This window comes from Lepisosteus oculatus, chromosome 2, assembly GCF_040954835.1.
Source record: "Lepisosteus oculatus isolate fLepOcu1 chromosome 2, fLepOcu1.hap2, whole genome shotgun sequence".
Taxonomy (NCBI): Eukaryota; Metazoa; Chordata; class Actinopteri; order Semionotiformes; family Lepisosteidae; genus Lepisosteus; species Lepisosteus oculatus.
The window spans coordinates 5333851-5359745 of record NC_090697.1 but is presented as its reverse complement, the minus strand read 5'-3'; the positions used below and the strand labels follow the sequence as shown (position 1 = coordinate 5359745).

Below are 25895 nucleotides of genomic sequence, written 5' to 3'. Positions count from 1 at the left end.
AAAAGCTAAAACTCAGCTCTATATAGTGATTATCCCTGCAATTTCACTTATGTGTTTCCATGCTGGAGAGAGAATAAACCCGGATTCTCTTTAAAATTACATTGTTTTATTTCCTATGAACTACAATGAAAATAGCTAGCAGAAGTATCTTTCTTCTTCCGTATGCTATATCTTACTGAACAAGACAGGTGTCACTCCACTTGTTACGAACATGTTCTTCAACTGCATTTCAAAATAGAACACAATTAGCCTTTAAATCACGAAAAGAAGAAATCTTGTGACAGCATTTTAATGCAAAAGATTTGTTATTTTTTAAGCAACTGCTGTGTCCTTTATAATCTCTGTTTTTGGTGTCTCTTTTTTTCCTCATGGTTAAACCCATAATTACGTTATGCTTTGTGGGTGTGCGCTCAGTAAATGATCTATAAACAAAACCCACAGTTAAATGTTCTTCTGGCACAAATGTTTCTAGAAATACGAATTGGAAAACCAAGTGATGCTGACTGGCATTTCCTCTCAGCACATTGTATTGACACTACAGATTTGATTTCAGAATGAGGGGACTTCAGGCATTATTTAATAATCTATATGTCTTGTAAGCTTTAATTAAGAAAACCTTAGCTGAAAGATTGACATGGGAATCCTACACCTTATGGCATATTAAAATCACTACTATTTGGAATAAAAATGAAGAGGAATGCATATACATGCATAATGTGCTCTGCTAGGTTCCATTGTTTTAGAATAAAATACAGAAACATTTTAGAAAACCTTTCATTCTTCCCTTTTTACTCAGAATTTGATAGTTCTCTTGCGGGAAAACATGGATGAGAGGGATGTTGTTGGGACTGTTTTCTGATTGGCAAGAAGGATGAATGAAAATTCAGGAGGAGAGCCATGGGATTAATGGTGTAGTTGTACTGGAACTAGAACACCAAGGAGCAGACAAATCCCTCCAGAAGCAGGATGCCCTGTCTGGGCTCAGTGCTAGTCAGTATAAAACACCTTTTCATGTTTTCCAAGGCGACGCTGGGCAAGGATAGCATTACGACAAGGATGCTGAGGCAGAAAGAGCCGCCGTGCTTGTCACCCTGGCTGATAGTCACTCAGCAGCAGAGGCGCAGTTGGAAGGAGACCAGATTGTCCTGGCTGGCTTCCAGACTTTCATTCATCCTTCCTGAGCGCGCACACTGCACACACGGCAACTGCTTCTGCCTGATTCTCTAGCAGAGCCACACTCTGAAAACACGACTGTGCGAGCCGCTCTTTCTGGGCAGCGCTCCTACTTTGCCGATGACCTCCGCGATCCGCCGGGCGACAGTGTATAATTTGGCGCGTTTGCCTCTGTGTGACTAGGTCTTTCTCAGAGTCTCTGGATGACGCTGAGGAACCTGAAATGTTTCCTGTTGAACTTTCACTGCACTCAGATTTCTTGACACCTGAAGCCCTTCAGTGCACACCAGCAAACCTCGTGGAAGTTCACAAAGACAGTCAGCCAGGTGGGTAATGGATTTTTGTGTCTTGTGAGCCTGGTGTTCTTCAAAACTGGCCTTCAGTGCGAAAGTGTGACTGGGTAACCTGAAATTAGATTAGCTAGTGCAATGTTGGTATATATGCAGTTTAAGACTAAGGCATCTGCCATTGGAATTCCTGATTGCTTTGCCTTTCCCCTGCAGTACATTAGCCATTACAGCATTATCGTTAGAGCAATACAGGTAGACATGCACACTTCTTCTGCTTTATTGTTCTGTATTATTTACTTGTTTTTAAATCTTTATATGTAGGGCGAACCCATTAAACTTGATGTTTAAACGTGTGATTAAATCAGATAGGTTTTGGGAGTATGGAACAAATCGCCGCTCCTTCCCTATTCCCTCTAGTCTTTGAAGCAAACTGGTGCCTCCTGTTGTCAGATTTAAATGTACTTCCATGTAGTTTCCACTTATGGGCCACTTGTTCATAATTTGCTGCTGTTACTGAAGTTGTTCTGGGGGTTGGCTTTGTCAGAGCCCTTGAGGATTTTGAATATTCATGTCAAGTCACCTTGTCGTCTTCTCAATTCAAGACGAACACTGTTGGACAGAAATGCTGCTAAAAGGGTTTAGCTCTTTTGGCCTGTCAGTGTAGTAAATCCCTTTAAAAAATCCCTGGGATATATCTGGTTGCTTTTTTTTGTATATTTCTTGTGACATGACCAGAAATGTGCCCAGTTATCAAAATGGAGTCTTACTTTGGTGTTAATCAATTGTAACATAACATCCCTTTCTTTAAATTATATGCTTTTAACTATACATTCTAACATTTTGCCTTTTACATGCTTCCTTGCATTCTCTAGAATCTTTACTTTCTCTGGAGGATAAGTGATTTACCAACAAGCACTCAAGCGGCCTCTTCAAGATCAGCATTTTGTGTTTTGTATTTAATTTGGTTTTGCTACCTGCATTTAATATTTTGCACTTAACTGCATTAAACATCTACCAAGTGTATGCCCAGGCTTGAATTTTATTTAAATCTTTTTCAGTTTTGCTGCACCTATGCTGCTGCTGTTTTAATATAATCTATAAACTTGACTAGTTTGCTAACAATATCAGAACCTTGATCGTATAAATTGGGAAGAGCAGTGTTCCTAGTACAGATCCCTGTGGTACCCCACTAATTACATCGTCCCAATTTGAGTGTCTTCCTCTTTATCTGTACTTTTTGTTAACTATTTATCAGTACAAATACACAAATGCCCCTAATTCCTGCTTCATATAATTTGACAATTGATCTCATGAGGTACTTTATAAAAATCCTTCATAAAATCTAAATAAACCATATTGTATGCTCTGTGTGTATGTCCATGCCGGTTGTGATGAAAGTTCTCTAACAAGTTAGTGAGGCATCTACCTTCTCTTAATCCATGCTGACCATTCCCTGTGGCCCAATTTCCATATGGGTCATCCTCTAGTTGAAGTAAACGACACTGTTTTGTCTCCCAATCGTGCTTGCTTTCAGGTCCCAAGAAAATCCCAGCTAGTGAAAGTGAAGTCGCTATTGTGGATGAGGAAGCCATTCTCAGCCTGCTGGAGAGCAGTCAGGCTTTCCAGTCGTCGTCTCAGAGACTTATTCAGTCCCCCATTCTAGGTATGAGAATGTTCTGTCTCGGGAGTGTGATGCTGCAGGAGGGAGGCTCTCTCTTGGACCTTACGGTTTGCGCTGATCGTAGTGCTTGTTCAAACTGTTGCATCTCTACCTCTGTAATTGACAGCCAGCTAAGCACCTGGGGGCACCGAGTGTCTCTCTCCTCGTGCACTGGCCCCATGGCATTTGAATACAGTCAGGCTGGATTTCTTTTTAACAGCATCTGCCTCCAGACGTTTGTGAGCTGTTAAAAGGTTGGTTAAATCTCCCTTCAAGTCTCTTGAAATGTTTCGGCATTTATTTATTTCTTTAAGAAATGTTTAGCTTTCCTCCTAAAGTTTAAGCTGGATTTCTCCTGATGTAGCGACGGGTGGCGTTTTCCTGCCTTAATATTGTTTTTCTCGGCTGCAGTGATTTGCGATAGGCATCGCTACGCCAGAATAATGGCGGCCCCGGCTATATAATCAACACCGTCCGTCTTCGTCACCAGTAATGACCTTTAGCTTTAACCAGAGACGTTTCGGGAAAGCCTTGCCCCTGCTCCACGTCTCCCGCTGCTTCGTTTGTGCCGCAGACAGCAGTCAGGACCTGGCGCTGGTGGACCTGCTGGCCGGCCTGGAGGAGGACGGGCATGAGGCGGAGAGGCCGAGGAAGTCCTCCCAGCAGCAGCTCTCGGGGAGCCGCGGCCACTACTACAACAGCGACGAGGAGGAGGCGGGGCCTGAGCTGGCCAGGGAGGAGGCGGAGCTCAGTCTGGTGATGTCACAGAGATGGGACAGCGACATTCCGGAGCACAGCTCCAAACACAGGTACTGCACTGTTCCCATAAATATATACTGTACAGTATATACCAGCATTGTAGTCAGATCCAACTTACCAGTGTCTGAGGCCAGCCAGTGAAAATCTTCCTTAGAAATCTCACATCTCTCTAAACCATCTTCCCATTTCACTTCATGCCAGAATAATTCTAGCTACACTGTTTGCATAGTTTTGTGTTCCTTTTGTTTCAGATACACCTGACTGCTATAGATACACTTTGAATTTAGGATTCTGGACCAAATCACTTTGGGATTGTACAGTACCCACTTTGACTTCTAGAAAGAAATTATGGTTTTGGGGAATGTTTGAATTAGTGTTACCAAAACGGTTACTTGAAACATCTAAAATGATCATATTTTGAAGTGTAAAGTGTTTTTACCTCTCATCCTTAATCCAAATGAATCTACAGCATATCTTAAAAAGTAAATACAACATTTGTTAGTAGACTTGATACTAACAAGAAATAGCATTTTTAAAGAATGCTTTTTTAACACTAATCTTGGACTTACACATTGCTTATCAGACCCTTTCTCACAACTGCCAGTGACCCAAATCTGAATCACGAGATGTACTACTGATGCAGACGCAGATCCTGCAAGTCTTATAAATGCTAAAACCTGTGTTGGCTTTTACATTTTTAATGTCTTACTTCTTTGTGGTCCTGCAGGAAGGGGAGTTTTGGTCTGTTGAAACTGTGAACTCAGCCGTGAATATGCTTGAGAACAGTTCAGAATTTTAAGCAAAATTAATGCTTCTGAAATGAACCAAAAAACTCTTTAAAGGGACACTCTGTCATGAGTAACATCTTCTTACACAGCTCCCATCTTTTTTGTTTTTTCTTGTTTTCTTTCTTGTTTTGCCCTATTTTCGCCACTTGAGTGGAAGAAAATATTTTAATTGTATATTGGTAAGCTTTGATTTCATTTCAGGGGTAGCTAATAGTGATGAGTGTTTTTTAAAGGTGACTGACTGTTGCTTCCATTAAACTTGGATGAATACGAGTACCAGTTTTAGTGAGTAGTTGAATCTAGCTTTTCGCTCTTACTGTATAATGTCATTTTAAATCTATCCTGTCATATGTACAGTACTTTTCTTATTGTACACAAAGAAGCAAATAGGTCTTCAAATAACATTGCTGAATGTCTCAATTTCTCATAATCTGTTGAACATACACAATTGTCTTCTGAAGTAGCAAGGTTTTAGCACATGTTCGTGCCTTTTACACCATGGGATTGGGTGATAAAAGCTCAGCATCTGCCTCTGAGAGCTGCGTCATTAATCAGCATAGAGCATAAAAATGTTTACAATTAACAATTCGTCCATTCTACCTGTGAAACGGCATATTAACTGCTGTATATTCTGTCTTTAAGTAATGTTTTCATACAGAGGATGAAAATATTCTGCACAGCCAAAGCGTGTTTCTGTTAATGCAGCCACGATGAAAAATGCCTACAATAGTGCATTCACTATTGACCATTTCTGTTTGCTTATACAGTTGTCCACAATGGTAGGAAAACCAGGGAATATCCCAGGCTGTTGAAACTCTACGCTTGAGGATAGGCTTTATATTTCCAGCAGTCTAGATCGCTGGTATCAAACTCATTACTGTTGCACATCAGATTCGATTAAATCAGGGAGAACTTGCACCCCCGTAAATCAGCAAAATATTAGACATAGCCGTTATATAGTATTATTTGTTTGCAACATCTCACATGTTTTTGGTGTTTATTTCACACTGAGGCATCTCCCTTGGAAATGCAGCTAGCTGTCATCCCGAAATTCACTGGTGCCCAGTTTATGGCATGATAACACCTCATTGTTTGGTTTCTCAGGACTGTGTTTGGCATCCCAGCAGCTGTGTTTTACGCCCTCCTTGCCCTGTGCACAGAGAGCAGCGTGGACACACAAGCGACCTGCTGGGACCGGGTTCGCCGTTCCTGCGGTCGGGGGGTGCTGGCGCTGCTCGGTGTAACGTCACGTGATTTTGTCTGTTCCCTGGCGCGTCTCAGACTCTCCGGGAAGCATGGGGGCGACAGCTCGAGCGAGGAGGAGCAGGAGTCCTCAGAGGAGGAGATGGACTGGAGTGGGAGCAGCCCTCTCTTCGCCAGCCTGTCCATCCCGCAGCTGGACGGGGCTGCAGATGAAAACAGTGGTGAGTGAGCAGAGCAGGCCGTGAAAGAGTCCCGAGAGCCCGTGTGGAGGCTCAGCTCGCCCGTTGTCGAGCAGAAGGTAACAACATGAGAAAGGTTACAAACAGGGGGACATCTGGCCTTTATTATCTTAATTGAAGGGGGGGAGGGGGCGGAGCGGTGGCTCTGTGGCTCAGGATCTGTGTCAGTGGCTGGAAGGTTGCCAGTTCAAATCCCGCGGCCGGCAGAGGAATCCTACTCCGTTGGGCCCCTGAGCAAGGCCCTTAACCCCAACTGCTCCAGGAGCACCATATAAATAGCTGACCCTGCACTCTGACCCTCTCTGTGTGTCTCAGGAGAGCAGGCTGGGGTATGCAAAAAGACAAATTCCTAATGCAAGGAATTGTATACGACCCGTAAAGTGATCTTGTCTTACCTTCTGAGAAGGTCCTCTCGGGATTCTTGGATTCACCTCTGGCTGATGAATTGTGAATTCCTTGAATCTGAAAACCCAGCTGTGCTATTTTCTTTTCCCAACTATTCCGAGACTGCTCCGGAAAAGATAAACGCCTGCCGGGCTCTCCGTTTCGCCAAGGCTGTTTTCAGTGAAAAAGCTCCAGCCCTGTATGCGTGAAACACTAGGCTGTGATGGCCAACGAGCGGTACAATACATTTTCTCCATCCCGCAAAGCGCGGCCGAAACGAAGCAGGACAGGCGCGACACAAGACGAGGTCCGACAGGGTCGCCGGCCGCAATCCAGCGATCCAAGCAGTAGAAAGATCCGTAGGAAAATCTCAAGCCAGGGTCCCCCAGGGCCAAGGAGTGATGCAGAGGTTCCCAGTGAAGTGACCGTGGGGTTCGCCGGCCTCCTCCTCTGTAACATTCTGTGAGGAGCGGCGGTATCCGCGGCGAGGCACTCCCGCGGGCCAGCGCCAGCTGTTTCTGGAAGCATGTTGAGCAGAAGCTACAGCCGCCGTTTGGCCTTTTATGACTGTGTAGGGTTCGGGCTTGCTAGGCTGTGCCTCTTTTCTGCTCTTTTTTCTTTAAATGTGTCACGTAAGAGACTGGAAAAAGCAGTGACATGAGCAGCCACAGTGAAAGTGTACTTCTCAGTGAAGAAAGGCGGATGAAGCGAATTGTACCGTGCTTCTGAGTTGTTGATGTGGGTTTTAAGGCATTTTCAGAGGTGTGTTCAGTACATCACTGTGACCCATATAATACTTTCCAGTATATCTGACAGTGTTCATCAGTTAAATTGATTTCCGGGGCTTTCCTCTTCTGGCCCTCAGAGATATTTTACGAACCGTCTTAGCGTTCAGGAATTGTAGTTGGGACACACGAGATTATTTTGACAAAAATTACACGAGGAAGGAAAGCTGCTTTTTCTGAAACCCTTGCACTGTAAAACCTACGTTTTTTGTTTTGTAAAAAAAATAGTTTTCTTCTTCTGATTTAAAGATCCCATCCTGTAGCACTGCATTGTTAGTGATTAATCCCCAGCTCCAGAGTAGTACCATTGAAATAAGAATTGTGTTTCTGCCACGCTGGCTTCCTAAATGAGAAAAGCCATGTGACAGTCATAGGGACACTATCAGAGCAGGGGATGCGGCAGGTTTTACACTACAGATTTTGCCTTTAGGAAATGGATAGTGCTTAAGGCCTCTCTCTTTTTTTCAATGGGTCACTGCCAAAGTTTCAGTAGACTGTACGGTTTTTGAAGGAAAATGACGAGGTTAAAAATGGGTTCTCTCAGTTTTTGTTACCATATTCTCTCTGATATAGAATGCGCTTCCAGCCTTTGTAATGCTTGTGCTACACTCTTTACACATAGTACAGCTGTAAGATTTGTTCTAGAAGCACAAATAGAGTTATAAACCATACTTTTATAGAAAGCACAGTGTTGTCATGATGAATATTCCAACTGAAGCATTCTTATACACAGAAAATCTGTTTGTAATGTTACTCAAATGCATTTACATGTATTCCAAGTTGTTCAAACAACATCAGCAAGTTTGTTCTCAGAACATATTGTTATACATTACAGCACTGTCAGGATTCGGAACTGTTGTATACAGCATATTGATATACGGTACACGTCCTCATTTTGCCAAACTTATTTTTAGGTCAAAAGCATGAGATTGTATCGCAAATGCAACATTTATAACATTTTAATATCATATCCACTGCAGTTGTAACATTAATTAATGTTATTAATTAATTAATATCACACACAAAGCTCTCACACAATGCACACAGAACATTTCAAAATACTGAGGTGTTAATTGTTTAGAAAAATTAACAAATACAAGAGAATAGTTTATTAAAAGAGACAGAACTGCACTGTAAAGCACTGTGGTTATGAGGCTGTAGAGAGACCACTTTAAGAGACCAGAAATAGTCTTGAGCAACGTAATACCATAATGTGAAACTTCACATGAAAAAAAAGAAATCACCTCAAGATTACAGAGAATACAGAGAACAAGTGTAAGAAACAAAGATAAAGTATTGAAATTTTAAGATGGAGGGAATTTCTAAGAACTAATTAATAATTGCTTACACTTATATAGCGCTTTTCTGGACACTCCACTCAAAGCGCTTTACAGGTAATGGGGACTCCCCTCCACCACCACCTGGATGATGCGACGGCAGCCGTAGTGCACCAGTACTCTCCCCACACATCAGCTCTCAGTGGGGAGGAGAGCAGAGTAATGAAGCCAATTCATAGGTGGGGATTATTAGGAGGCCATGATTGGTAAGGGCCAATGGGAAATTTGGCCAGGGTTGCCAGGGTTACACCCCTACTCTTTTTGAGAAACACCCTGGGATTTTAATGACCACAGAGAGTCAGGAACTCGGTTTTACGTCTCATCCGAAGGACGGCGCCTGTTTACAGTAAAGTGTCCCCCTCACTATACTGAGGCATTAGGACCCACATGGACCGCAGGGTGAGCGCCCCCCGCTGGCCCCACTAACACCTCTTCCAGCAGCAGCCTTAGTTTTTCCCAGGAGGTCTCCCATCCAGGTACTGACCAGGCTCACACCTGCTGAGCTTCAGTGGGTTGCCAGTTGTGAGTTGCAGGGTGATATGGCTGCTAGCGTTTTTAAAATAGTGTTTTTAGTACTTGACTGTTTTTTCTGGCATTGTCTTACATGTTAATGAAGCAGAGATAAAAAAGTAAAAAAAAAGGAGGCATTGTCAAATATTCTGTAAAACATACAGCATTTTCTTTTGTTTTAGGAAATAATAGTCTTTTTTGGGGCATTTTTTTCAGATACGTCATTAAATGACAAAGGCTCCAGGACACATTCATCTTTGACTGCCACTGACAAGATTCTTGGAAAGAGGAACCCGTTTCCGAATGAAACTGTCACCCTAGAACCTCCTTCCTCAGCTAAAATCCTGCTGGAGTGCAAACATCCAGAGCATCACCAGGCCCTGTCCCTAGATGCAGAAGAATCAAAAGAGAAGCACTTTGTTTCGAAAAGCTCCGCCATCCTGGAAAATAAAACTGACTCACCGGTGTATAAGAAAAACAAGGAAAGCACGTATACCATCAAATATCCCGTTCCCTGCTCAAACAACTCAAACAAAAATGAAATCTTCCAGATAGACGCCGATAAAATTGATATACCTTCCATCTTCTCCTATGAAAAGAAGGGCATGACCCTTAACAAACCTGACCCAGAGGGCATCCCGTTTGAAAATGGCAAGAACAGGAAGAAATATATGAGCATTAAAAGTTCGGAAAAGGGTCATATCCCAATGCTTCAGAATCACCGGAAATTTGCCCTCTGCTACTCCGAATTGAGGAGCACTCCTTCCAAAGCCGAACATGACATCAGTCCAAATAGTGCTTTACTTAAAAAGGTCAATCCAATTCCAATCCCAAACCCGGCAGACGGAGATGGTCCCGTGGCTCCACAGGAGGGAGAAATAGGCAAAGCTAGCAGGGAGGTCGACATGGGGGAGCTGAAGATTAGATATGAAGACTATCAAGAAAACAAGACTGAGACGACAATCATGACTCAGCAGGAGGCTCACTACAAGTTTTTCCCCAGTGTAATCCTCTCTAACTGCCTCAACAGGCCATCTATCAAGTGTCTTACCAAGCCAGGCGCTGGCAGACTTGACCAAGACGACCGCCGATCAAGGCTAAAGTTAGGCAAAAAGAAAGTTGGTGTGTCTTGTCAGAAGTCCAGGGTTCACGCTGTCGAAAGCCCAGGAGCCGATGGTCAGGATGCAGCCGCCTTCACGTCGTTGAAGGCCACTTGCCGAAAGAGTGGGGAGGTGGAGGGGACGTCAGAGAACAGCCCTGTGGATCTCATGAGGGCCATTCCTAGCGTCGCGGGCTGTGCAGAATCCTCGAGCGAAGAAAACAGGCTCGACCTGTCGAATTTCCCAGAGTGTCACGCTCAGCTAGTACCTGCCAAGCCCTTGGGTTTACCTGGGAGCAAGTACACCCTGAGGGCAAAACGGAAGGTGAGCTATGAGAGTGAGGACGGGGAACCGTCCAGTACAAGTAGCAATCAGCCAGTCAAGTCTGCTTTTGCCCCGAGAGACAGTCTGAAGGATAGTTGTGTTCTCAGTTGTCATGAGTACAAATATCAGAAGCGGCGAAAAATGTCCAAGAGAGAGCCCCCGATTATCATCAAGTATATCATCATTAACAGATTTAAAGGGCAGAAGAACATGCTTGTTAAGATGGCCAAAGTGAGCGCCGAGGAGGATCAGGTTGTACTGACCCCCGAAAGGCTACAGCAGTACGAAAAGCTGGCTCCGCTCAAGAATTTCTGGCCCAGGGTTCCAGAGTCCACTGCGGTGAAGTATCCCATTTATCCAGCAAAGCCAAAAAGGTCACAGAAAAGGAAAGCGAAGATTAATTCGGCGTCCAAGAAAAAAGTCGCCATTTCCCCAAAAGCCAGGGGTGGACAAATTAGGACGATAAGAAGGACTAAGTCTGCTAAGAAACGTCTGACCTTGGCTACACTCCCCCCGCCCCTGCCCGTCTATAATGAAGAGACCAATGACTTTTCCACAGAGTATGTCGATGTCATGTCCAAGTTAGGGTATCTGTCGGATAGAGTGCCGAGCCCTACAGACGCCTCCCCGCCTCGGTGCTGGTCACCCAGCGATCCACACACAGAGTCCACTTCCACAGAGCTGCCGTTCAGCCCTTTCCCTTTGCGTGAACCGTCGTCCAGCTCTTCGTGTCTGAAGCCTGGGGAGGAGTTGTCGGGAAGAGGGGTTCGCAGGGGTCGCCTCGGCCGACCCAGGAAGGTGGCTTCTTCCAGCCCGAAAAGGAGACGGGGTAAGGGTCCCCGGAAGGAGTCGGAAGACGAATCTGCCAGAAAGGAAATGGCAAAAAGGAAAACGGGCGCGGGAGTTCAGAGGAGGCGGAAGAAGAAGTCCGACGCAACGCCAGATAGGAGCCAAGAGGAAGGCACGACCAAAATAAAAAAAATCAGAAAGCCTCGCAAAAAGAAGCAGTCTGAAGAAAATAGTGACCCCCCCTCCAGTGGAGGTTGCAATAGTTCCCAAGTTCTCTTTCCTGGAGAAGATCTCCCTCTCAAGGAATGTTCAGCTGCCGATCTCCCTGCCTCACAGCTACCAATGTCGGACAAAGGAAGTGGAGATCTGTCTAGTGCACCAAGCGCTGCCAATTCGACAAATCAGTCTTTATTACCGGAAAATGAACAGAAGTCTGAGGCCCCTAAATGTTCCGATTCCAAAATGAGTCAAGTTGTTTGCGATAAGTCTGGTCCAGTGAGAGTACAGCCCTCCCAAAACCAAAGTGTTCACTTGTGTGGTAACAATGAGCCTACACAGGCTTCGGCAGGTTCACAGTCTGGTTCACAGATTGTTTTGGGAGCATCGCAAGTACCTGATCTGGTCAGTTCTCAGAGCAGTTGCCCTCTGTCTTTTGAGCAGACCAGTGGGACAAGCCTTCCCTGTTCTCCTCCCGTGGTTATTTGTAATAGAACCACCTCGGAGACCCCTTGTCAAAATGTTTTCCTGGCTTCACAGCAAGCACCCCTCACAGTGACACCGGCTGAATTCAAGGCAGAAGTGCCTTCTCCCCTGCTTTTGAGCTCTGAAGACTGCAGAAGCTCCACGCAGTCTTCTGATGGCAGGACCCCAGCAAAACCAAAAAGACGTCCTTACAAGAAGAAAGAAAAGGGAGAAGGTCTTGGAGGAGCTCAGTTTACCCCTATTAAAATAAAACCGAAGTCCAAGTCTAGTTCTGGAGATGGTGATGGAGTGGCCAGCCACTGTCCACTGCAGTTCAACTACAAGAATGGAGAAGGGTGGCCTGCGGTTGCCGAGGCACCCTCGGGCATTGCTGTTTTGAAGGAGCTCCTTCAGAAGAGGCAACAGAAGGTGCTGGAAGGGACAGCCTCTGAATGTGCTCCCGGTGCAACAGAGCCTGGCAGCTGTCCCCCCATCCCTGTCAGTAAGCCCACTAAGGCGAAAAGAGCTCCCTCATCAACTCCCAGAAAACCCAGGAAGCCCAAGCCTCAAGCCCCTAAGGAGAAGAAGCCGAGGAGCAGGAAAGGCAAGAACGCAAAAACACAGGAACCTGTTCAGCCTGATCCTCCCGCGTCAGACGGCAGCCCCATCTTTCATTCTGACCCTGGCTTCGAGAGCTGCTACTCCTTCGAGGACAGCTTATCCCCGGAGCTCCCGCACAACTACAACTTTGACATCAATGCCATAGGTCAGACGGAGTTTTGCAGCCTCTACATGGGCAGCCAGTTTGTGCTGGCCGACAAGAATCTCCCCCAGAAGTTCCTCAGCGATGTGGTCCAGGATCCTATCCCTGCCCCTCCTGTGACTGTGGAGAACGTGTCCGACGGGGTACCCGGCGCTGGGGAGGAGCTCCAGCCCAGCTCCGAATGGCATAAGGCTCACCCGAATAGCCCCGACCTCTTCGATAAGTCGTCTTCGGAAAACAAAGAAGGCCTTGCCACGCAGCTGGCTGCGTCTTTGCTGGATTCTGACAGTGGGAGGGAGCTGGCAGCCGCAAGGGTTACGAGAAACAAGGAAAGTACGGCTTCCCTCAGCAAAGTAAATGGTATCAGCCACCTTCAGCCTTGTAAAAGAGGCTTCCTTGATGAAGGAAGGTACGCATTATCTTCGTTTGACCCCTTTCTGCCACTGCCGTTGAATTCCACATCTTTTGTGGATCTCCTGGGTTCCCCGACCGGTGATTTCATGGAAGGAAATGATGTCTTGACAACGACGCCGAGCAGCTCCCCGAGGTCAGTCAGCTCGCTGTCTCAGCTGAAAAACGGCAGCCACCCACTTCGGGGTACAGGGGGAGCTCACATCCTAAAGCCCCTCATGTCACCCCCAAACCGAGATGAGATTGTGTCCACCTTGCTGGATCTCGATCTGTCAGAGGCTACTTATCAAGAGCCTTTCTGCAGCAACCCTTCTGACGCTCCAGGAAAGCCGAGGTAAACTGTGTTCTTAACTAACGTTTTGATTTTTTCTTTCCTTTAACTTTGTTTTAATCCTGTGCTTTGTTGCCGCCATTTAGAACTTAAGTTCAAATATGTTTGCATTGGTTTTGTTTTCAAAATGGGAAAGGCATTTGCTGTTTCCCCTGTCAGTTTGAGCATGAAGCTAGGAAATTTAGAAATTTAGTCCGTATTTCCCTTCGGTAATTAATAATAAAAGAACTGAGATTTGCTAGATTCAAAATTAAAGACTGTCAAAATCTGGATCATTAAACCATCATGTTGTCCCCAATTGTAAAAAATATACCATGAATTTACCTCAGTGATTGGTATAGTTAGAGGCACCTTAGATCTCTGTCCTCTGGCAAGGCTTTGACTAACGACCAATAGATCATACACACTGGGATCAACAAACATTTGTTAATGACACTTAACAAAAACAACGTACAACACAATGTACAATATACAAGTTACTGTATTTCACCACGTGTTTCCGGGATTTTTAAGAAATCCTCTACAACGCCTAAACAGGCCAGCGAGGGTCAGACCTGCCTTCTCAATAAAGCAGAGTACAATCTGGGGTTTATTCCTTTTGCCAGCACCTCATCTCCCAACAGCACGTCTTCTGTTAGTTTTAATCACTTTGAACCCCCGGAAAACTGTGCGTTTTGACTCTAGATGTTGATGATTGTCTGTATATAGAGACGCCTCAGTAGCTGTAACAATATTGCAGCGCTGAAGTGTAAAAGTTTGTTGATTGCATCTGATGACTTGTGATAACTGTAGGAAGTTTTTTTTTTTGGAAAATTGATTCATTTCCTTAGGGAAGTTGGTGGGCGCGTGCTGACGGTGGAGACCAGACTCGCCAAGGAGTTGGCAGAGTTTGATGGGGATTTTTCCTCGGAAGGACTGCAGCTTTGGAAGACCGCGTTCGCCATGATGACTCGGCCCGGATCCCCCACGGCGCACGGGGCGGGAACTCTGGACAGCGCCCGGAGCCGCCCGGACAACAGCCCCGCGTCTGCGAACAGTCGGAAGGTGGTCGTTGTCCCCTGCAAGAATGCGCCCAGTCGGGACAGGGTGCAGCTCTGGCTCCAGGCGAAGAGGGAGTTTGAGCAGTGTCAGAGGGAAAAGAAGGAGACAGCGGGCACCGGAAGAGGTGATGCGCACGAGGAAGACGAAAAGGACACGGCAAAGAGGAGCTTGGTGGCTCCCGCGGACAAGCTGAACGACAATGAGTCCCACAAGACTGCAGCTTCGCAGGAGGCAGGGGCGAAAGGAGCCGAGCGGTCCTCCCAGCCCTTACCGGCAGGGTCCTCGGAGAGCCAAAGACGCCAGGCCCTGGCTGTCGTTGTCGAGCAGGGAGAGGAAGAAGAGGATTACTATAAAAGCTACAGCTCTCCTGATTCCCCGGTCCTGCCACCCTGGCAGCAAGCCGCCTCTCCCTGCTCTTCCCAGGCCGGATTGGAGGAGGGAGAGGAGAAAAGAACTGAATTGGCGTCTCCCAGGCTTCCTGAACCTGACGACCTGCTGCTTCTCCCAGCCTGCCCCTCCCCCTTGTGCCCCTCCCCCTTGTCTCATCCCGCGAAGGCTGCTGGGAATTGTAGTTTCATCCAGCTCCACAGTACTCCAGTCAATAAGAGGAGGAGAAGCGGGGAGGTTTCTGAACTAATTGGCACTTCTCCCATCACTTCAGGTATGGCTTTAGTTTCTGTTATGTCACCTCCGAGTAATTCTTGTGCAGGTGCTTAAAAAAAATACTTTTGTAGTAAATTTCAGACCTTTAGTCTGTGTAATCAGCCGTTTAACCCGGTGACTGTAAATGTTAAATTGTCATGGAAATTAGTAGGACTGCTTTTTACACGTATAAGAAAATGGTCTTTTCTCATGAAGTGTAAGGGTTGTTTTACCTGGGCTTTTTCTAGATGTGGAAACAAAATCTCAGAAGCTGGGCCAGAGAAGAGGCAGACATGCTGACCCACTAAGGAGAGTGCTCTTAACCACACAAATGAAGGTAATTTGATAGATGGAATGTGTGTTTTTTAATTTAATTTTATTCATTCATTTGGTAATAATATTTTTGGCTGTTTTCTTTCTCCCTGTTGTACTTGCAGGTACCATTTTTCTGTAAAAAAGGTTAACTGTAGTACAGAAAGAACGAAACTCTTTCAGAATTAAGCAATTGCCAAAGATTGGTTTAGTGTCAGTAAAAGTAAACTGAAATGTTTTAATTTTCCTAATCTTTTTTTATAATCTTAACAATTGCTTTACCTACAACAGAAATTTAATTTGACAGAATGGGTCTCTGTGAACCATATTTAATTATACGAATATTCCAAAATGGTTGTAAAAGATTTAATTAGAAATGTCAAGGTACATAACACCCCATTGTGGTTGGATTTTTTTTTTTTAATTACAAATACAAAAAGCTAAAAGGCTACCAAACAGCCAGGATTCATGGTATATCCCCAAACCATAACTCAAAAACTTCAACTTCAGTTGCTGTCCAGTTACTACTGGTTAACAACTGGTTGATAAGTGTGAACAGTATGTTTGTATGTAAACTGACATAGTTCCTAATCTAATAAACCAAGTCTGTTTGAACTGAAACTAGTGTGAACATGGACTGATAAATATGATTTTTAATTCTCTTTAAGCATTAGTAATAGAACCGTCTATCGGATGAGACGTTAAACCAAGGTCCGGATTCTCAGTGGTCATTGAAGATCCTTGGGCATTTCTCGATAAGAGTAGGGGTATCCCGGTGTCAGGGCCAAATTTTCCCCCTCGGCCTTTACCATGGCCTCCAAATTGTCCCCATGTATGATTGGCTTGCACGTGCCCTGCGATGGACTGGTGTCCCGTCCAGGGTGCACCCTGCCTTGCGCTCGTTGCTTGCTGGGTAGTTTCCAGCGTCCCGCGACACTGTATGGTATAAGGCGGTTTGGCAAATGACATGACATTAGTAATAGAAACTAAACCAGTCCAGGGTGTCCTTCTTTGTCAGGTGCATGCTTAGAGGTCCAACAGTTGTTTAATATAAAATTGAACCCGTCAGCATAATAAACATTTTCTTAGATTGAAGCAACATCAGGCACTTGAAACAGAACATTGATCATTTTTTATTCCTTTTTTATTCAGTGCTTTGTTTTACAGGATGTCCTTTTTGTGCTGAATTGCACAGCATCACAGGAGTTTGTATCTTTGTGCGAAACTGTTTTTTATCTATCCCAAAGAGAGGGGGGTCAAACCACGCATTTTAAATTAGCCGAAGCGGTTTCTCATTTAGTCTTTTTTTTCCTTTTTTATCGGTTGTGATTTTGTCTCTGTGAAAACCTGCTTCATTCTTGTTCGCAGAATCAGTTTGCCGCTTTAAATGTTCCAAAGAAAGACAACTCCCAGATTGAAGGTCCGTCCCTCAACAATTCGTATGGCTTTAAAGTCAGCATGCAGAACCTACAGGAGGCTAAAGCACTGCATGAGGTAACACCTGTCCGATCGGGAACGTTTCAGCAGCAAGATTCCAGATGTCATTCTTCGGGTGCTTGAAAAGCTTCGTGGAACTTAATGTGAGGCCATCGCAAGGGTCTTGAGCGTCCGGCTGCCAGCTATCAAGGATAAATTAAAGATGGCCAGAAGTGAAATAGTCTGACCTTGCAGTTAGTCATCAGGAAAGGCACATCATTGCAAACCCAGCCCTGTTGTGATTATAAGTGTTCAGAAAAGCTCAACGTGTTCCCAGTCTTTCGAGCAGGCTGTGTGTGCGCTGTATGATAATACCACCCAGGAAAGAAGAATCTGTGGGTGGTCTGCTTTGCTAAGGCGCACCTGTTGGATCCCGCTGTCTAGTTTATCCTCTCGGAGATCCGCACTGATAGACAGGAGCATTTCAAGCATTTCACAGCTGAATATATGGGTGTTTTTCCTAGAGGGTTTGACCTTGTTGGGTGCTATGAAATGTGAATATCAGCATTCTTGTGCATTTTTGGAGACAATCTTAACAGATGATCGTTTCTCACGGAGCTGTTTTACATTGGACCATTAGTTTCCAGCTCGCCTCCTTGGAGAGCTTTCAGGAGTATTGATCCGGGTCTGTCTTGCACTCTTGTGCTTATAGAACACTAGACAGCCTCTTAAGCCTCACACACTCTTGTTAATTATTCTCTGAATCATTGAACCGTTTTTTGTTAGCTTTGCCTAAACTGCATCCAAGATCGTAACTGTACGGTGTTTGTAGATGAGCTCAGGGAAACACTGTTCGACATGTCAGTTTAAGGAGGGTTTGAAATTTTGTCAATTGAAATGCACAATTCTGATAGAAACCAGGGGAGTCATGTTTAATACCTCTCGTTTAATTTTGTACTTTATTTATAACACTTGTTTGTGTATTGTGTGTATGTATTATAATTTGGTCTTTGTTTTTAAAAAGGTATGTGTAAATATGTAGTCTTTGGGGAGAAAGCTTTTTTTTTATCTAGACTTCAGCCTCATTTCTGTTTCTCAAAAATACTATGTAACTATCCCACAAAATTGAAAATAGTCTCTCTTGTAAAAACAACTAATAAGATGATAGACTGCTAAAACAGGTTGCCTAGAAGGTAAAAGTGTAACTGGAGATCTGTCTTAACTTCACTGTAGTCTTAATCTCCGTTTTTCTTGCAGGTGCAGTATTTGACATTAATGAGCCTGGAGCTGCATGCTCGGACCAGGCGGGACTTGGAGCCTGACCCGGAGTTTGATCCGATATGTGCCTTATTTTACTGCATCACCTCTGATGCACTTCTGCCTGGTACAGACAAGACGGAGCTCACAGGCGCTATAGTGGTGGACAAAGACTACAGCAGCTGTGGACCAGGTGACCTGCCTTCATTTAAAGCTTTTTCACCATGCAGACAGCATCGAGTTGAGAGTCCTTTTTAATTGCTGTTCAAGGCATCTTAATTCCGAGATGCCTTGTATAAGTGTGTTTTTCACAGTCCTACCTGTTTCGCACTAGTTCTACTGAAGACTGAGTTCGAGAAAAGATTTCACGTGGAGTTTTCACTGATGGAATTCTGTGTTTTCAGGTTCCGAGAGCACAGCACCCCTACTGGTCAGATCAGGGATTACAGGTCTACAGGTCACTTACACCACTGATGAGAAAGAACTCTTTCAAGCAGTGATTGATACAATCCGAAGGTATTCTTAAAACTGTCTTACCTATATGCTAATGAAGGAATATATTTGATTCCTGGACTTGTTTAAGTCCTATGATCGGTCTCTGACAATCCATGATTTTGCAGCCACGGGCGAGGAAATAATAGACCTAGTAAAATGAAAATTCAGGATGGTCTAGCTCTCGTCTTACAGAAGAATAGCTGCCAACTGAAATTCTGGTTGTAACGTTTCTCTTTCTAATTTGAAAGGAAAGAACAGCTATTATTTGATTACAGTAATTAAATGATTGCAATCAGAAATGCCGAGCCGCCGCAGTGCAAATTCTGTGTTTGATCTGTTGAAAGTGTTCACATATGTAGCTAAGACTACAGTAAGCAAAGTCCTTTGTTGTCATGTGCTCCTTAGCTATGATTATAGGAGTCAGTCCTCCATTTTTAGATTAATCTCCACATTAAGTATCTGAAATTTTAGTGCCCGAACCCAGTAAAATGTTAATATCCAGTAAATGCACTTGAGGCTGTTCGCTCATCAAATCTCTTGCCTAGCAGATACGACCCTGACATCCTCCTGGGCTACGAGGTTCAGATGCGTTCCTGGGGTTACCTCCTGCAGCGGGCCTCTGCGCTGGGCGTGGACTTGTGCCAGCAGCTGTGTCGCGTACCAGGTGGGGCTGGGATGAGCTTCACAGGCCTGGACTGAGGAGGGGGGCGGACCAGGCCGGCAGTGGCTTGGCAGGGAGCGAAGCCGCTTCAGGGGACAATATTATTAACATCTGGGTCTTGACTCCTGGGAAAGTGGGCGAATCAGGCCATGCAGAGATCTCCAGTCTTGACTGGGTCCTCGAACACAGAAAACACGTTTTAACTCGGTTCCTTTCGTAATGCTTCACAGGTCAAGCAAAGCAAGGAAGAAAAAGAAATTATAGACACTGCTTATTAACCAGTCTAGCTTGCAGTACAGTAGTAGATTCCCACACAGGTCTGCTCCCCAGCACACATTCCTCACACTGCTTATGGCCACTGCCACACCTGTTGCACATTAGCGCACAGCACAGACCTCGTTGATTTGCACAGAGCAATTCCCCGATTACCGAATGCTACCAGTCGAGTAACTCATTGAGTTAAACAATTGTCAATTGTAAAAAAAAAAAACCCTCTGCCTTTTCACACGATAGAACTTGCTTTCTGGATGGGTCATTTAAATCACTCTGTGCAAGATCGCATAACATTCACTATAAACAGAAATGACTGCTTAAGGAATGTACAGATGTACATTCTGTCTCCAGTGACGCAGAGCTTTATTTAAAAGACTTCTTACTGGGGATCTGAAACGCGTTGCGACTTTTCACCTTATAAAAGAACGCTTGTGCTCGGCCACAACCGCTGTTCCACAACAGCTCCTGCAAGTTGTGGAGGATCTTCCTGAACCCTGCTGTGATATTTTTCATTTATGGAGCTGACCGATAAGTATTGGGAACTGATTGCCCAAAGGGAAACATAGAGTGCCAGTTCCCGCAATCCTAGTCTCATGTGCTTTGTGATCCAAAGTGAGCCACTGAGCCAATAACATTTTTACGTTGCCAGAAATCAGCTTGTGGTTTCTGGACCCCATACAAAAAAAACAACTTGTAACCAGTGAACGATGCTTGCTTTAAGAGTTTCAGCTAGTTTCCTCATGTGTCAGAGCATGCTGAATATTACCTTGAACATCTGGTAGTTTAATTCACCTTCGTGTTGGCCTGAGGTGATGGAATGAGTCCTGTGGTTTTTACCCCCAACAGCATCATGCTGATGGCTGGATTTTTGGCACTTTGATTAGCTCTGCATGTGGCTTGTCAGGAGTAACCGAAGGCTTGTAACACACTGTTACAAGATGTTGCTCTTTTCCTCTGCTCCCCCACCTGTTATGTCTGGAGGATTATTCTGTCATTACAGCACCAGGGCTGACTGAAATACTGTTAACAGTTGAGTTATGATGAAGATGAACAAAAGACAGATGGTACCGTCATCCAAGTTTAAACATGCAATCTCAGTTGTGGTGGGCTGTAAAACTTTCGGTTTTTTGTTCCTGCTGTTTGTTCTGAAGGGGTTTGTACCTATGTCTTTGTACTACCTATTTCTTAAGTAGTTAGTTACAGTGAGTCAGCTTTTCTTTCCCGCTGCCTTAATTCTGCACTGTAAGGTTAAGTTGTCAAGAGCTGTGCTTCACATCTTACCTGATAGTGACTCAGGCAGTCAATAAATTGAGAAGGTCAGTCACGTTAGACACTGAGGGCTCCTTTCACACGGCCAGTGCAAAACGTATCATCAATAAAGTTAATTTAGGTATGCTCGTTTAGGACTGAGGCTGATTAGGGTATGTGAAAGAAGCTTGGACACAGCCTTAAGCCTCCACAAATTGAGGTGTTTATAAATATATGTGTAATCTGCGATTACATCACGACATTTTCATATTGGTAAAAAAATACAATGTATAAACTTTTAAGTTCTTAATGTACTTGAATAAATTGCTTTTGCTCAATCCTTTAACCCTTTGAGCAAGCGGCCAGTATTTTTCAGGCCTCGGCATCATCAGCACCAAATCTTGTACTCCCTATTGTGATTCTGACTTTCAGCGGTGAGATTTCCGCACCAGTAATTTAGCTTGTTTGTTCTTTGTAGGTGACGCAAAAGAGAACCGTTTTTCTGCAGAGAGTGATGAGTATGGAGCCGACACCATGACCGAGATCAACATCATCGGACGCATTACTCTCAATGTCTGGAGAATGATGAAAACTGAGGTACAGAAAAAAAATACCTCAGTAGCAGAAAACAACCACATAGAATTTTCTAAACAATGTTAGATGCAACACAAAGTCCTGTTCTGCTCTGAAAGGGGTAGTTGTACAGATGACATCCTTACAAACACCTTTTGTGTACGAACAATGGTATCTTGATAACTTTAAAACATCATGTTATAATATCTATTAGTTCACTTGACTGCTTTTTTCTTAGGTTTGTAGGAAGCATTTATCACAAAACACAGTGCGCAGGCCTTGAAAAATGACTTTTATCTTTTTAGAAACAAATTCAGCATGATGGCGTTTTTCATTTTAACCGTATTAAGTTGGCAATTGTTAAACTGATTCAATGCGATTTATGTCTTTGTTGCCATTTCAAAACAAAGTGGATTGGAATTGGCCCCGTTGCAGCTCAGATAAAAACAACATAAACGGCAAAACCCATGTAACTCTTTTATTCAGTCAATCAAAGACCTGTTCCACTTCTGTTCAGATTCACCCCCCATATAATACGTGCGGCATCCAGGACCTGCACATTGAGGTGCCTCTAGCTCAGTGCTGCCTGGACAGCGGTCTTTGTGAAGCAGTGGTAAAGTCGCAGTGCGCTGTGCGGTTGTGTTTCCTCAGGTGACTCTGAACAACTACAGCTTTGAAAACGTGGCGTTCCACGTGCTCCACCAGCGGTTTCCTCTCTTTTCTCCTCGCACCCTCTCGGAATGGTTTGACCACCGGACGCACCTGTACAGGTGAGGGCGCTGTCCGAGTGGGAGGCGCCTCCCCCTCTCCGATTCTTATTTTTCTTCATGGAAACCCCCCACCCTGCAGGGGGAGGAAACACGGGAGCCAGGGCGCAGAGCGAAACCGACCCGTGTTCTCTTTCCGGAGACGTGCAATGTATGTGACGGGCGTTTGGGCCCCCCCCCCCCCCCCCCCCCAAAAAAAAATGCTAAAGAGAAAGAGAAAAGAGGGAGGAGCCTATTCAACGAGAAACGTGAAACGTCGCGTCCCCCGCGCAACTTTATCAACAGCGATGGGGCGCAGACAAGCTTCTAGAAAGAAGATAGTGTGAAAATATCCTAAACAAACCCGAGAAAAAGAAATGTCATGCAGGCTGTAATCCGACTTAAAAAAAACACGCTCGTCGAATGTTGATGTTGTTAACTCTCATCAGATACATACGAGAGTAATATAACTTCTGGGGATTGGTTCCTAATGTCTAACCCTTCACAAGTGCCACAGATTTCCAAACCCCATTTATTTGGCTGTTTTGGGGTACTGTTTTTGGGGCACCATTACCCGTTATGTACATAACATAGGACCCGTGAATCAACTTGATGAGCGTAAGAGCTCATTCCTCGTCAGCTGCCTCGCAAACGGAAGACCAGCAGTGTTAATATTAAGCGGATGCAAACAAAATTGTATCCGTTCGCGGACCTGTGAGCGAGACGCAAAATTTGTCGGCTTTTGCCAGGACATTTTTTTGCTCCTTGATACAAAACATCTCGATGTGGTTTCGCATTCCGACTTCTTCCCTGCTGTCCTTGTAGTAATGTTGTATTCTGTTTGTTTTTGCACAGAGCTTGGCTCATGGGTCAGTCGAGGGCTGCGTGTTTTAAATGGCGTTAGTGAAAGTCATGGGTGGGATCTGCCTTCTGGCCGGGAGACACGTGTCAGAGGATGCTGGGGGGAGCGAAGGGGTGCTGGGAGGGGTGCCCCCCTCCCCCGCGCCCTCCCCTCCGCTGAGCAGCTGAGTCTCCTTGCAGGTGGAAGGTGGTGGATCACTACGTCGGCCGGGCCCGCGGGACCCTGCAGCTGCTGGAGCAGCACGACCTGATTGGCAGGACCAGCGAGCTGGCCAGGCTGTTCGGCATCCAGTTCTTCCACGTGCTGACCCGCGGCTCCCAGGTCAGGCTCCCGCTGCCCCTCGGCGGTCTGGGGCAGCACGTCATGCCGTCGTTAAGCAGCTGGCGGCGGCGTCATTAAATACCACATTGACGCAACTGGAAGAGTATCAGGCCCGCGGTGGTCCGTGATTTGGGGTTGTTGGAATTTTTCTTTTGAGAATGCTAACCAGATGTCCCCCGGCTCCTGACTCAGTTGGCAGCGCTGGCGTGATGACCTACCAACAGGAATCGGGCTCTTCCTTTTTCTCGCCTGATGACGCGTGGATGTTTTTGCCAACTCACAGTTAGGAGGCAGCCGGTTAAAGCCGTATGTGTGACAAATGCTGATGTGATCACAAAAAAACAGCTCAGTTCTCGGTGTGAAAGAAAGGGGAGCTGTCGGTAGGAAAGCTGACGGATTCAGCCTTGTCAGGGGAACCAGACTGAAGTCTGTCTCGGGCCTCGCTTGTCTTGCAGTACCGGGTGGAGTCCATGATGCTCCGGATTGCCAAGCCCATGAACTACATCGCGGTCACCCCCAGCACACAGCAGAGGGCCCAGATGAGGGCGCCTCAGTGCATCCCCCTGGTGATGGAGCCCGAGTCGCGCTTCTACAGCAACTCGGTGCTCGTGCTGGACTTCCAGTCCCTCTACCCCTCCATCGTCATCGCCTACAACTACTGCTTCTCCACCTGCCTCGGCCACGTTGAGAACCTGGGCACGTAAGGAAACTTCCTCCGGCTCTGGCTCCCCGTCTGCACGCGGGCTGTTCGCCTGCGAACTCTTAAAGGGAACTCGTTTGATTTTAAATCCAGTTAAGAAGCGTAGTTATAGTTAAGTGTTATAAATGCAAATCTTATACTGTACATGAAGCATCAAAGGAAACCTTTCACTTACTGTAGTCCTGCATCAAATTCACTAAGATGTGATCTCGAAATTGACGGTCTGTTTTGTGACGGGTGCTCTGGTATCTCGCTGAGCTGACGCGGCTGTCCTGTGAGAGTTGCAGGGTTGTTGTACTTTTGGCGGCTTTCAGAAGCGGCACGAGCTGTGTATCTGTGACGCACGCTCTGGACCGGTTTGCAGATGCTGTCCTGTTGGATTCTAGCCCACTGTTGTTGCAGAGACCGGACAGGCAAGTGCCTGTTCACTGGTCTCTGAGTTCCTCGCAAAAAATATTGTCAAGCATTCTCATCTGTCAAGAAAACGGCTGTCACATGGGCGGCTGGAAACGTGCAGGAATCTTGTGCAGTAAAACGAGCCTGCACGAAGGGCAGCCTGTGAGGTCCCACTGCTTGATCAAAGCAGTGCTGTTGTCAGGCTGTCACCAGTCATTACTGATGGAGTGTAGAGAAGTTAGACACTTTAACACACTGTGTAAGACCCTGAGGTGTCGTCTTGGCCTTCAGCTGCTGACCACTGAATGGGTGGATGTTGTGGTGTTTATCCGCAAGCTGTTGTGATCCAAGATCCTGATGCAGTGGAGCGGACAGTACGAAAGACGGAGTGCGATGATGTCGGTTTCGACGGGGTGCTATAAGTGATGGTCTCCCAGACAGCGGCCTGTCTGACTTCAGTTCCTGCCAGTGCGCCGACATCGTCTGACATGCCGGAGGCATGAAAGTGTTGTTGTCTGGCTAAGCGGGACAGGGCGATTCCTTTCTGTAGCTTTCTTTATTGATTTTCACCTGGCTTGACATCCAACACGTTCCAGCTCCTGTAACAGGCAGCTCTCACGCTAATGAGGTGGGCTGGTGCTAAAGTCCCTCAAGTGCATCGCAGGCAGTCGTGAGTGGTTAATTGCACTCCAAGTTTAACCAGAGTCTGTATACGTGTTCTAAGACTCTACACAGCCCTTCCTCCTCTTGCGTGGTTTTGTATACTCGTGGTATCAGGCTAAGCCTGGCCTCGAAGCTATTCAGACTGTCTCTGAGACTCTGTCAGGAATTTGTACGCTCTCGTCTCCAGCTTCCCAGCATCCCAGATCTCTTCCCCATCTCTTGTACTTCTTCGCTGCCTTTTGTTGGAATCTTGGCAGTAAAACTCTTTTACCCATGTCAACACCTACAGCAGGAAAAATATTTCTGTGTTTGACTTGCACAGTGCATCATGATGCCCATGATGTAGAGGAGAGTTTTTTCCGAGTGTGCACGTTTGGCTCATCGATTTGGATTCTGCCAAGTCTTAAGTAAATTTCAAGGAGATGCTTTTGCCGATTTTGTGCTCATGCTTACTTTTAAGATGTGGTGCAATGAAAAAAAGTGATGAGCTCCCCCCTCTTTCTGATGTGTTTCAGGCATGATGAGTTCAGGTTTGGCTGCACGTCTCTGCGAGTTCCTCCGGACCTGCTGTACCTCCTTCGGAACGACATTACAGTGTCACCCAATGGGGTGGCCTTTGTGAAGGTGATTAGAGAAATAACACTAGGGCGCACCTATGTGGGTAGCTTTGGAAATCTGAAGAGGAGTATAGGGTAACTTTCAGTAAGCGTGCATGGGTTACGACAACCTACAACCAGAGAAACAGAATAGAAAACCATTTGG

At 45.5% G+C, this 25895-nt stretch overlaps 1 protein-coding gene across 2 annotated transcripts in view; it reads left to right on the top strand.

The window, feature by feature from the left end:
* Window positions 1–25895, top strand: part of rev3l (REV3 like, DNA directed polymerase zeta catalytic subunit) — a 97972-nt gene that overhangs the window by 57199 nt on the left and 14878 nt on the right. Inside the window, exons 9-24 of one of the 2 annotated variants that reach the window (XM_069196182.1) lie at window positions 1357–1499; window positions 2998–3126; window positions 3698–3932; window positions 5952–6094; window positions 9345–13530; window positions 14358–15229; window positions 15459–15547; window positions 16891–17016; window positions 18196–18388; window positions 18600–18711; window positions 19239–19354; window positions 21351–21469; window positions 22097–22215; window positions 23233–23374; window positions 23830–24074; window positions 25649–25757. In XM_069196182.1, coding sequence (XP_069052283.1) covers window positions 1357–1499; window positions 2998–3126; window positions 3698–3932; window positions 5952–6094; window positions 9345–13530; window positions 14358–15229; window positions 15459–15547; window positions 16891–17016; window positions 18196–18388; window positions 18600–18711; window positions 19239–19354; window positions 21351–21469; window positions 22097–22215; window positions 23233–23374; window positions 23830–24074; window positions 25649–25757 — 7078 coding nt within the window. The remainder of the gene's footprint in view (window positions 1–1356; window positions 1500–2997; window positions 3127–3697; window positions 3933–5951; window positions 6095–9344; window positions 13531–14357; window positions 15230–15458; window positions 15548–16890; window positions 17017–18195; window positions 18389–18599; window positions 18712–19238; window positions 19355–21350; window positions 21470–22096; window positions 22216–23232; window positions 23375–23829; window positions 24075–25648; window positions 25758–25895) is intronic. The other variant, XM_069196190.1, reaches the window with a different exon arrangement.